Source organism: Eleutherodactylus coqui, chromosome 1 (assembly GCF_035609145.1).
Source record: "Eleutherodactylus coqui strain aEleCoq1 chromosome 1, aEleCoq1.hap1, whole genome shotgun sequence".
NCBI classification, from domain to species: domain Eukaryota; kingdom Metazoa; phylum Chordata; class Amphibia; order Anura; family Eleutherodactylidae; genus Eleutherodactylus; species Eleutherodactylus coqui.
Genome location: NC_089837.1, coordinates 193,611,423 through 193,623,958, shown reverse-complemented (window position 1 = coordinate 193,623,958; position 12,536 = coordinate 193,611,423). Strand labels below are relative to the sequence as shown.

At 48.3% G+C, this 12,536-nt stretch overlaps 1 protein-coding gene across 1 annotated transcript in view; it reads right to left on the bottom strand.

Moving 5' to 3' along the window:
* Nucleotides 1-3,048: 3,048 nt before the first annotated feature.
* The window catches only part of CYB5R4 (cytochrome b5 reductase 4), a 138,260-nt gene continuing 128,772 nt past the window's right edge, over nucleotides 3,049-12,536 (bottom strand). Inside the window, exons 15-16 of the mRNA XM_066605006.1 lie at nucleotides 4,282-4,446; nucleotides 3,049-4,165 (exon numbers count right to left, since the gene is read on the bottom strand). Coding sequence (XP_066461103.1) covers nucleotides 4,111-4,165; nucleotides 4,282-4,446 — 220 coding nt within the window. The 3' untranslated portion in view covers nucleotides 3,049-4,110. The remainder of the gene's footprint in view (nucleotides 4,166-4,281; nucleotides 4,447-12,536) is intronic.

Sequence of the window (12,536 nt, the reverse complement as noted above, 5' to 3'; positions counted from 1 at the left end):
AAAATGATGGAGAACCCCCAGAAATTACACCATTTTGAAAACTAGACCCCTGAAAGAATTCCTCCAGGAGTGTACTGCGTAGTTTGACCCTACAGTTTTCGAATGAATTTAAGCAACGCAGAAGGAAAAAATTATGATTTTCATTTTTTTGGCATGTCATTTTAAAAACAGTTTTTTTGGTACAGCACAAATATGATTAAAGACTTTCACCCCTCCAGACATACGCTATCAAGGACATACAACATACTCAACACACAGTCGGAAGAGCCACCACCAGGATACATACAGAAGTGGGAGACGGAACTCGGGATTACATTCTCCCCTGAAGAAAGGGAGAGAATATTCACAATCGCACACTCCTCATCAATCTCTAGCAAGATACAAGAATCAGGATTTAAGATTCTCTCACGATGGTATAGGGTGCCCTCCTTCCTAAACGCATTATTCCCCGCGGTCTCACATCTATGTTGGAGATGTGGCACTGGACAAGGTACACTGCTGCACGTGTTCTGGGAATGCCCGGACCTGGCAGGCTTCTGGTCGGAGGTTTGGTGGATTACGTCAAAGTTTACAGACCGGTTGCTTCCAAGGGTCCCCGCTTTCTTTCTCCTGCATCACAGCGATATACCACTAGCAGTGTACAAAAACTCATTGACGTGCTACTTGGTGAGTGCAGCAAGATCTTGCATCCCCAGACTTTGGAGGCAGACAGCCCCGCCCACACTGGGCCTATGGCTTAGCACAGTGAACCAGATTATGGAGGTGGAGGACCTTACGGCGTCCCTCAAAGGGCGACAGAAGAAATTTAGGAAGACTTGGTCCCACTGGATAATGTTTCAGAGCTCAGAGGAATACCGGCAATTGCTACGCACGTAAGATACCGCACCCCCCACCTCCACCACTCTCCCTCCCCGTCAGTCCTCCCATTCCCCCCCCCCCTCCTTAAATGTCAGGTTGTTTTCCTACTATGTTCAAGCTTAAATGACAGTTCTTGGACCATATGATACTCTACACATAACAGTGAAGTGGGAAGTATTAATGGTTCAACCACACAACGTAGAAAATGTTCATTCTAGTTAATAGACCACAGATAAAGTTACAAGAGGCGGAAGAGGTGTCCCCAGGTTACCAGAACTTGGTTAGTTTAAAGGTTGTAAAATGTTTAAAGAAAACGTTTTTCGTTGAATGACACTGTGATAAAGATGGAAATTGAAAATGACAAAGAATTAAAAAAAAAAAAAAAAAAAAAAGACTTTCACCCCAAAATAGATACCCTTTTTTGTCCTGTGTTCAGAAACATACCTGTTGTGGCCCTAATCTTATGTTCATATGCACAACGGGGCCCAAACTGAAAGGAGCATTAAATTTTAACTCCCTTTTAACTTTTATGTGATCGCCATTATCCATTGGATAACGGCAATCATGTGACCGAGGACCACTCACTGTGGCCCTCGGTCACTGCTCCTGGCTCTCAAATACCTGTAGTAGCCAGAAGCAAGGAGATATTAAATTTCCCGGGCCCCCCAGCTTCTGCGCTTGCGTCCGCCACTTTGGCGACGGGAGCATGCGCCAAAGCTGGGGAAAGGTCTGCCGATAAAGATCCTGTCAGGGGACATTGCCAAAGCCTTAGGTAAGTAATGTCACCTCCCCTCATGGATCAGATCTGTGACAGGAGGTAAAACTTAACTTTCACCGCTTAACCCCCTGTGAAATCTCCAGGCTCTCAGCTACGTTTGGTAGCCAGGAGCAGGGAGATTTTAGATTACCCTGGCAATCCGCGGCTTTTGGCACTGGGCATGTGCACAGAAGCTAGGCTAAGGTCCATGGATAAATCCAGGGGCCTTAGGTACGTCATTTCATCTCCTCTCGCGGATATTATATGAACTTTTTCTTTCCTTTTACACTCTATTTTTTTTTTACTTTACATGATCACCGTTCATTGGATAACGGTGATCATGTGACTAGGACAATGCAGCGGTTTCCCGGTGACAGCTCCCTGCTCTTGGCTACTCATACTAGCCAGGAGCAGAGGAGTTTTTAAATTTCCCGGGCCATCTGCCCGTGCGCATGACGTATGATGTCTGGTATGCATGCGCAGACGCCAGCGTCAAGTCCTAGAAGACCAAAACCCCGCGGGACATCGCGGAGGATGGAGGTGATTAGTCTCAGTCCCCTTTACGGATCCGACTCGTGAGGGGAGCTGAAACCAACTTTTTTTTAACTTTGCGTTTACCACTAACCATTGGATATCCCAGCCCCCCATGATAACTCCAGGTTGTCGGGAGCTGTCACATCCACAGCGCACAGGGCTTTAATCCCCAGAGCAAGTGCGATTTTACGGCCCTGGGGATTAAAGCTAATTCAGCCAGGATGTAAAAACACTATGGGTGGTCACTAAGGGGTTAAGACAGATGTTTTCTACACTTGTCTTGATATAAACTCCGCTGGCAAAATGAATCAAATTTTTAAATAGGCACATGCACCCTAAAAATTTGATACATCTTACAGCAGTCTGCGCTCCAGAAACCAAATCTATGCCACCTATGAACTGGTGTATAATTGTACCATAATTTATGACATTTTCGAGTGTAAATTATTATTTAGGTCAGTGGTGGCTCACTTCTGCTAAACTACGCCCACTCTTGGAAAAAAAACCGAAATCATAGATTTTTTTTTTTTGCACAAAAGGTGTGCATCAAAATGTGTGGCTTTTTAAACACAAGAAAACCAGCTTAAAGGGGTTGTCCCGCGCCGAAACGGGTTTTTTTTTTTTTCAACAGCCCCCCCCGTTCGGCGCGAGACAACCCCGATGCAGGGGTTAAACAAGAACACCGGACAGCGCTTACCTGAATCCCCGCGCTCCGGTGACTTCTTACTTACCTGCTGAAGATGGCCGCCGGGATCTTCTCCCTCGGTGGACCGCAGGGCTTCTGTGCGGTCCACTGCCGATTCCAGCCTCCTGATTGGCTGGAATCGGCATGTGACGGGGCGGAGCTACAAGGAGTCGCTCTCCGGCATGAGCGGCCCCATTTAGAAAAGAAGAAGACCCGGACTGCGCAAGCGCGTCTAATCTAGCGATTAGACGCTGAAAATTAGACGGCTCCATGGAAACGAGGACGCTAGCAACGGAACAGGTAAGTGAAAAATTTCTTATAACTTCTGTATGGCTCATAATTAATGCACAATGTACATTACAAAGTGCATTAATATGGCCATACAGAAGTGTATAGACCCACTTGCTTTCGCGGGACAACCCCTTTAAGTGTTTTAATAAATCAGGGCCATAAATCTACTTCTTTCAAATATGTACATTTTTAATAGTTTTCCACCAAAAAAAAAATATTTTTTTTCTTAGTGGAGATCGGTTGTCGATCCAGGGATTTATTCTAATTCTGCCAAATTTGGAGTCAGGAAGGATTTTTTTCCCCTAAAATAAGAGCAACTGGCTTCTGCCTCATAGCATTATTTTGCCTTTCTCTGGATCAATATCGCAAGGATAATAGGCTGAACTGGCTTTACAAATTATGTTACTTTCATATGGTTCCACTGCCCACTACACTTATGGCTATTGGATAGTTGCTCCCGTCTCCTCCCTAGTTGGAAAATGGCATTTTATTAGAGAGCTGGACTATTTTTACATTCAGTTACAAAGTGTAATATACCGCACCTAAAAGATATATTAATCTATTTGCAAGGGAGGCCACAGAAACTGAGAAACAAATTTTGGAGCAAACACCACAACCAACAAACGTGGGTAAAAAGTAAACACAAAGACCTGCAGCTGGTTCTGAAAGCAATATTACATTCTGAATAATTGGCCTGTTCATTACTGCTCAAATTTTAATTAGAAAGGATATTTACAGTGAAAAATAAGAATAATTTATGTTCTGTTCCAAATAAAACCGCAAACAAGAGACATTTGAAGAGCTGTTCCCATATAACAGTCACTATATATACTGTATTGACCTTAAGAAAAAGAAAAATATAGGTAAAATAGTTTCCACTTAATCCATTCTTCTTTTGATGATGGTAGTTGTGCATAGCGGATAGCACCAAAGATGCATAGATATTTTAATGGTAGCTGATCACCATGTCGGTTCTTGAGTACAGTTACTCTTTAAAAATAAATGTTTCTTCTTTGGAAAAACCAAGATCTTCCAGACACCTACAAAATTAAAAACAGAACTTTTTATAGAAATTTAGTAAATTTACAATATTTTTAAATACAAATATTTTATTGATATACATACAAGGTTTTACAGGACGGATTTCTTAAATTACCTTAATCCTTGGTCAACAAAACCACTTGGACCGCAGATACAAATCAAAACAGATGAATCTTCTTTACTTCGTGTTAAGGCCTCTGATAGTAGACAGCAGGATATTTGGCCTTTATGTCCAACCCATGACTGACTAGGTTCAGAAAGAATAAACAGAGCTTCAAACCTGAAAAATACAGATGAAGTACATAGTATTGTACTGGTTAGGTAAAGCAGCATTGTATTTATGACATGTTTAATACTATTGTAGCAAAGTGAATTTTGCTATGCAACTAGTTTTAATTTCCCGATATTTTTTTCTGTGGTTTTAGACCTGGGGGTAAAAGTACTGAATTATCATTACTTAATAGAGATGAGCGAGCGTACTCGGTTCGGGCATTGCTTTTTCCGAGTAATTGACTACTCGGACGAAAAGATTTGGGGGGGCGGCGTGGTGGAGCGGGGGGTAGCAGTGGGGAACAGGGGGAGCTCTCCCCCCCCCCACTCCCCTCTGCAACCCCCCGAATCGTTTCGTCCGAGTAGTCAGTTACTCGGTAAAAGCGGTGCTCGAGTGCAAAAACACCCGAACCGAGTACGCTCGCTCATCTCTACTTATTAAGTAATTAAGCACAAACATTCTGTAAAGAAGGACAACTTTACTCAGGCAGCAGTCACTTCAATTTCCTATAAAAGCGCATTATGATATACCCTGAAGTATCGCAGTGGAATCAGACCCGGCACCCCAGAGACCCTAAACTCACCTCTCCGAGTCTGCCGCGAGTGTCTCGCCCGGCGAGCCGCAGTGCAGCGTGTGGCACACTGGTGCTGGGCTGTGACGCGGATTCTCACGGTCTTCGCAGTACCGACTGCGCGGAATATTGCGGGACGGACGGCTACCATTGACTGCAATGGAAGCCGTCTGCACGATTTTACACACAGAATAGAACATGCTGCTATTCTCTCCTGCAAGCGGAAAAATCGCAGTTGATTTCCATTCGTGGGCAGGGGAAAATCATTTAACATTGCATGTCTATGGATGGACTTTGCTGCGGAATTTGTGGCGGGTGTCTGACTGCGAATTTCGCAACGAAAATCCGTTCGTGAGCATTCAGCCTTATGCAGTAGAGTTTGTTTTTCCTTGGCAATTAGAACACGCCGCAATTTCTTTCAAGCTGCGCAATTCCACAGCATGAACATTGAAAGGCAGAAAGCTATTAGGTTTAATAGAAACTAATAGCTGCGGGATAACGGCGCAGATTTCCGCTGCGTAAAAAGGATGGCAGAAATCCATCCATGGGAATTAGCCCTATAAGAACTACACACAGCCTTTACTGACCAAATATATTCACCCATACTCTAGTCACACACATCATGCCAAACACAGTGTTCCACTTGATTAACCTGATGCAGGTATGCAAAACCATATAGCAACAGTCATTTAATCGTATAGAATGACACCTCAAGTATACAAAAGATTGAACCTACATATATATATGTAACAGTACAAAATGCATAAAGCCCACCTTAGGTGCAGGTGGTAAGGTGGGCTTCGGCCCACACTGCATGCCCCAGTCAGACTGCGGTTCTTTATAAGTAGACACATGCAGTTACAACTCCGTGTGGACCGACAGCATGGGTGGGTCCCAGGAAGCCACCGGCGGTACATAAATATATCCCATTGCAGTGCCCTGGACAGCAAAGCTAACGTCAGATTACATGCAGGTGGGCTTCGGCCCACACTGCATGCCCCAGTCTGACCGGGGTTTTTAATACATAGACACTGGCAGGTACAAATCCCTAATGTGAAGTCCCTGTGGACCCACAGCATGGATGGCGCCCTGGAATCCATCGGCGGTACATAAATGTATCCCATTGCAGTGCCCTGCTCAGCAGAGCTAACATCCCATACAATACAGGTGTGCTTCGGCCCACAGTGCATGCCCCAGTCAGAGTGGTAATATGTACCTTAACAGTAACCGCGTTGGTGGGAATGTGGTGGTGACTGCGGACCTAGTAATGCGGTTTTATTTAGTTGGTTTTCGGAATGTGGCCAGGATTAAGTGGGCCATGGTGGGGGGGCTCTCTTGTTGTGTCGGTAAAGGTGAAATTCTTGGACTGCCACCAGACGGACCAATGCAAAGGTATTTGCCAAGAATTTTTCATTGTTGGAGGAGGAGGGGGATGTTTTTGAGGCACTACGTGTCCTCTCCACGTGTCCGTGGTTATATGCACCTTAACAGTAACCGCGTTGGTGGGAAATGGCCTCGCCACCATCATGTCTTTGGGAAGCCTCCGTTTCCACACCCCAGTGACATAGCATTAGCAGCGGTATAGACAGAGCCCAGAATTAGTAACATTTCAGCGGTAGCATTAGGGACAGGCCCGAGTAACATATCACTAGCAGCATTATAGGGGGAGCATAGTATTAGTTCCATTTCAGTAGTAGTAGCAGTCCAGACAGGCCCCAGTAACAATTCCGAAGCAGCAGTATAGGGGGAGCACAGTCTTAGTTCCATTTCAGTAATAGTAGCACTGAAGATAGGCCCCAGTAACCATTCCGAAGCAGCAGTATAGGGGGAGCACAGTCTTAGTTCCATTTCAGTACTAGTAGCACTGAAGACAGGCCCCAGTAACAATTCCGAAGCAGCAGTATAGGGGGAGCACAGTATTCGTTCCATTTCAGTAGTAGTAGCAGTCAAGACAGGCCCCAGTAACAATTCCGAAGCAGCAGTATAGGGGGAGCACAGTATTAGTTCCATTTCAGTAGTAGTAGCAGTCAAGACAGGCCACAGTAACATTCACGTTACAGCAGTTTAGGGAGATAACAGTCTCTTTCACATTTCAGTAGTTGCAGTATAGCCAAGGCCCCAGTTACATTTATGCAGCAAAAGTGTAGGCCAACACCACACACCTTGCTGTAGCATGAGTGCAGGCGAAGCCCATAAAAATTACTAGGATTACACTATAGGCAAAGGCCCCAAAAAATTGGTGTACCAACAGTGCTAATGTACCTCAGAAAAATTGCCCATGCCCAACCAAGAGGGCAGGTGAAACCCATTAATCGCTTTGGTTAATGTGCCTTAATTTGTAACTAGGCCTGGAGGCAGCCCAGTTAAAATAAAAATTGGTTCAGGTGAAAGTTTCAACGCTTTAATGAGAATTGAAACGTATAAACATTGCTTACAAAAGTAATATGACTGAGCCTTGTGGGCCTAAGAAAAATTGCCCGTTCGGTGTGATTACGTGAGGTTTCAGGAGGAGGAGCAGGAGGAGGAGGATTAATATAATACACAGATTGATGAAGCTAAAAGGTCCCCGTTTTTGATGGTGATAGAGAACGATGCTTCCATCCGCGGGTGCAACCTACGTATTGTTTAGGTACCGCTGCTGTCCGCTGGTGGAGAAGAGAAGTCTGGGGAAATCCAGGCTTTGTTCATCTTGATGAGTGTAAGCCTGTCGGCACTGTCAGTTGACTGGTGGGTACGCTTATCCGTGATGATTCCCCCAGCCGCACTAAACACCCTCTCTGACAAGACGCTAGCCGCAGGACAAGCAAGCACCTCCAGGGCATACAGCGCGAGTTCAGGCCACGTGTCCAGCTTCGACACCCAGTAGTTGTAGGGAGCAGAGGCGTCACGGAGGATGGTCGTGCGATCGGCCACGTACTCCCTCACCATCCTTTTACAGTGCTCCCGCCGACTCAGCCTTGACTGGGGAGCGGTGACACAGTCTTACTGGGGAGCCATAAAGCTGGCAAAGGCCTTAGAGAGTGTTCCCCTGCCTGCGCTGTACATGCTGCCTGATCTCTGCGCCTCCCCTGCTACCTGGCCCTCGGAACTGCGCCTTCTGCCACTAGCGCTGTCGGATGGGAATTTTACCATCAGTTTGTCCGCCAGGGTCCTGTGGTATAGCATCACTCTCGAACCCCTTTCCTCTTCGGGTATGAGAGTGGAAAGGTTCTCCTTATACCGTGGGTCGAGCAGTGTGTACACCCAGTAATCCGTAGTGGCCAGAATGCGTGTAACGCGAGGGTCACGAGAAAGGCATCCTAACATGAAGTCAGCCATGTGTGCCAGGGTACCTGTACGCAACACATGGCTGTCCTCGCTAGGAAAATCACTTTCAGGATCCTTCTCCTCCTCCTCCTCAGGCCATACATGCTGAAAGGATGATAGGCAAGCAGCATGGGTACCCTTAGCAGTGGGCCAAGCTGTCTCTTCCCCCTCCTCCTCATGCTCCTCCTCCCCCTCCTCCTCCTCATCCAAAACGCGTTGAGATATAGACATGAGGGTGCTCTGACTATCCAGCGACATACTGTTTTCCCCCGCCTCCGTTTCCGAGCGCAAAGCGTCTGCCTTTATGCTTTGCAGGGAACTTCTCAAGAGGCATAGCAGAGGAATGGTGACGCTAATGATTCCAGCATCCCCGCTCACCATCTGGGTAGACTCCTCAAAGTTTCCAAGGACCTGGCAGATGTCTGCCAACCAGACCCACTCTTCTGTAAAGAATTGAGGAGGCTGACTCCCACTACGCCGCCCATGTTGGAGTTGGTATTCCACTATAGCTCTACGCTGCTCATAGAGCCTGGCCAACATGTGGAGCGTAGAGTTCCACCGTGTGGGCACGTCGCACAGCAGTCGGTGCACTGGCAGATTAAACAGATGTTGCAGGGTCCGCAGGGTGGCAGCGTCCGTCTTGGACTTGCGGAAATGTGCGCTGAGCCGGCGCACCTTTCCGAGCAGGTCTGACAAGTGTGGGTAGCTTTTCAGAAAGCGCTGAACCACCAAATTAAAGACGTGGGCCAGGCATGGCACGTGCGTGAGGCTGCCAAGCTGCAGAGCCGCCACCAGGTTACGGCCGTTGTCACACACGACCATGCCCGGTTGGAGGCTCAGCGGCGAAAGCCAACGGTCGGCCTGCTCTGTCAGACCCTGCAGCAGTTCGTGGGCCATGTGCCTCTTCTCTCCTAAGCTGAGTAGTTTCAGCACGGCCTGCTGACGCTTGCCCACCGCTGGGCTGCCACGCCGCGCGACACCGACTGCTGGCGACGTGCTGCTGCTGACACATCTTGATTGCGAGACAGAGGTTGCGTAGGAGGAGGAGGGTGGTTTAGTGGAGGAAGCATACACCGCCGCAGATACCAGCACCGAGCTGGGGCCCGCAATTCTGGGGGTGGGTAGGACGTGAGCAGTCCCAGGCTCTGACTCGGTCCCAGCCTCCACTAAATTCACCCAATGTGCCGTCAGGGAGATATAGTGGCCCTGCCCACCTGTGCTTGTCCACGTGTCCGTTGTTAAGTGGACCTTGGCAGTAACCGCGTTGGTGAGGGCGTGCAATGTCGCGGGAGATGTGGTCGTGCAGGGCTGGGACGGCACATCGGGAAAAGTAGTGGCGACTGGGAACCGAGTAGCGCGGGGCCGCCGCCGCCATCATGTTTTTGAAAGCCTCTGTTTCCACAAGCCTATATGGCAGCATCTCCAGGCTGACCAATTTGGCTATGTGCACGTTTAACGCTTGAGCGTGCGGGTGCGTGGCAGCGTACTTGCGCTTGCGCTCAAACAGTTGCAATAGCGACGGCTGGACGCTGCGCTGAGAGACATTGCTGGATGGGGCCGAGGACAGCGGAGGTGAGGGTGTGGGTGCAGGCCGGGAGACGGTCGTGCCTGTGCTCTGAGAGGGGTGTTGGATCTCAGTGGCAGGTTGGGGCACAGGGGGAGAGGCAGTCGTGCAAACCGGAGGCGGTGAACGGCCTTCGTCCCACCTTGTGGGGTGCTTGGCCATCATATGCCTGCGCATGCTGGTGGTGGTGGCTCCCCGGCTGATCTTGGCGCGACAAACCTTGCACACCACAGTTCGTCGGTCGTCTGCACTCTCAGTGAAAAACTGCCACACCTTTGAGCACCTCGGCCTCTGCAGGGTGGCATGGCGCGAGGGGGGCGCTTTGGGAAACAGTTGGTGGATTATTCGGTCTGGCCCGGCCTCTACCCCTGGCCACCGCACTGCCTCTTCCAACCTGCCCTGCTGCTGCACTTGCCTCCCCCTCTGAAGACCTGTCCTCAGTAGGCTTAGCAAACCAGGTGGGGTCAGTCACCTCATCGTCCAGCTGCTCTTCCTCCGAATCCTCTGTGCGCTCCTCCCTCTGACTTACTGCCCTTACTACTACCTCACTGATAGACAACTGTGTCTCATCGTCATCGTCCTCCTCACCCACTGAAAGCTCTTGAGATAGTTGCCGGAAGTCCCCAGCCTCATCCCCCGGACCCCGAGAACTTTCCAAAGGTTGGGCATCGGTCACGACAAACTCCTCCGGTGGGAGAGGAACCATTGCTGCCCAATCTGGGCAGGGGCCCGAGAACAGTTCCTGGGAGTCTGCCTGCTCCTCAGAATGTGTCATTGTAATGGAGTGAGGAGGCTGGGAGGAAGGAGGAGCAGCAGCCAGAGGATTCAGAGTTGCAGCAGTGGACGGCGTAGAAGTCTGGGTGGTCGATAGATTGCTGGAAGCACTTTCTGCCATCCACGACAGGACCTGCTCACACTGCTCATTTTCTAAAGGTCTACCGCGTGGACCCATTAATTGTGAGATGAATCTGGGGACACCAGAAACTTGCCTCTCTCCTAATCCCGCAGCAGTCGGCTGCGATACACCTGGATCAGGAGCTCGGCCTGTGCCCACACCCTGACTTGGGCCTCCGCGTCCTCGCCCCCGTCCACGTCCTCTAGGCCTACCCCTGCCCCTCAGCATGGTGTATTACGAGATTAGCAGAAACAGAACGCTGTAATTAAATGTGCCGCTTATTGGCCTGTGGTTGGAGGCTGACTTCGCGTACGTAACGCACTGCAGAGGCAGGAAACAATTATGCGCAAGGCTGGGTATTAATTCACCAACTACTACCCCCAGCAGAGACGCTGTAAACGGAAGGCACTGACAGGCAGGCCAAATATTGTATATTTTTTAACTTTGTGGGAACAACCCACACTGCCTGTGATATACACTGTATTTCGATTGCCCTGTTGGAGGCTGACTTCGCGTACGTAACGCACTGCAGAGGCAGGAAACAATTATGCACAAGGCTGGGTATTAATTTACCAACTACTACCCCCAGCAGAGACGCTGTAAACGGAAGGCACTGACAGGCAGGCCAAATATTGTATATTTTTTAACTTTGTGGGAACAACCACACTGCCTATATAGCCAGTATATCTCTTTCACCTTTCCCACTGTCCCTGCCTCACCAGTACTGCCCCTATACTCTGTAAAATGACTGCAGACTGAGGACGCTATGGTCTGCACGCCCGATATACAACAAAAAAAAATTGTGCAATACTGCTCCCAGCAGCCTCAACAGTACTGCACACGGTCAGATGTGGCCCTAAGAAGGACCGTTGGGGTTCTTGAAGACTAAAATAACACCTAACACTCTCCCTATAGCAGCTATAGCAAGACAGCCCTTTCCCTGATCTCTGTCAGCATGCATGTGTTGCGAGCCGCGGGCGTGGCAGATTTTAATACTCGGGTGTCACCTGATCTCCCCAGCCACTCACTGCAGGGGGGTGGTATAGGGCTGGAACGTCACAGGAGGAAGTTGTAATGCCTTTCCTGTCTTTCTATTGGCCAGAAAAGCGCGCAAATTTCTCAGGGAAGAAAGTGAAAGTAACTCGAACATCGCGTGGTACTCGTTTCGAGTAATGAGCATCTCGAACACCCTAATACTCGAATGAGTATCAAGCTCGGACGAGTATGCTCGCTCATCTCTAGTTAAAATGTGTTTTTGCTGGAGCGGCCCTTCAAATGTGTTGCTACAGTTTATGAGAAGCAATTCTGTTTTTTCACAAGTACTTCAAGTGTAGAGAGACAGTTTAAAGTGGTTCTGTACTTCTCAGAAAAATGTTTCAGATTGTTCTATGAACCTTGTAAATCAATTATGCGCGGTTTTCCAGCTCTCAGAATGCAATGTACACAAAAGATGTCAAGTTCGGGTGATCTGAAAATATATGTCTGCTCATGCTAGTATTCTATATATACACATATACATGCTATACTTTCATCCTTCTGATAGATATATATATACACACACACACACCTATATATACACACTTACATGCACATACATACATACATATATACACACACACGCCGTCTGGGGCTCTTTTGCTGGATCCCGAGTTGGCAACTTGCACAGGGTGACTGTGATACGCTCTGATATACACCTAGTTGGTCAGTAGTATATGTTACAGCAAGACAATGATCCAAAATATATTTCTAGGTTATGTCAGAAC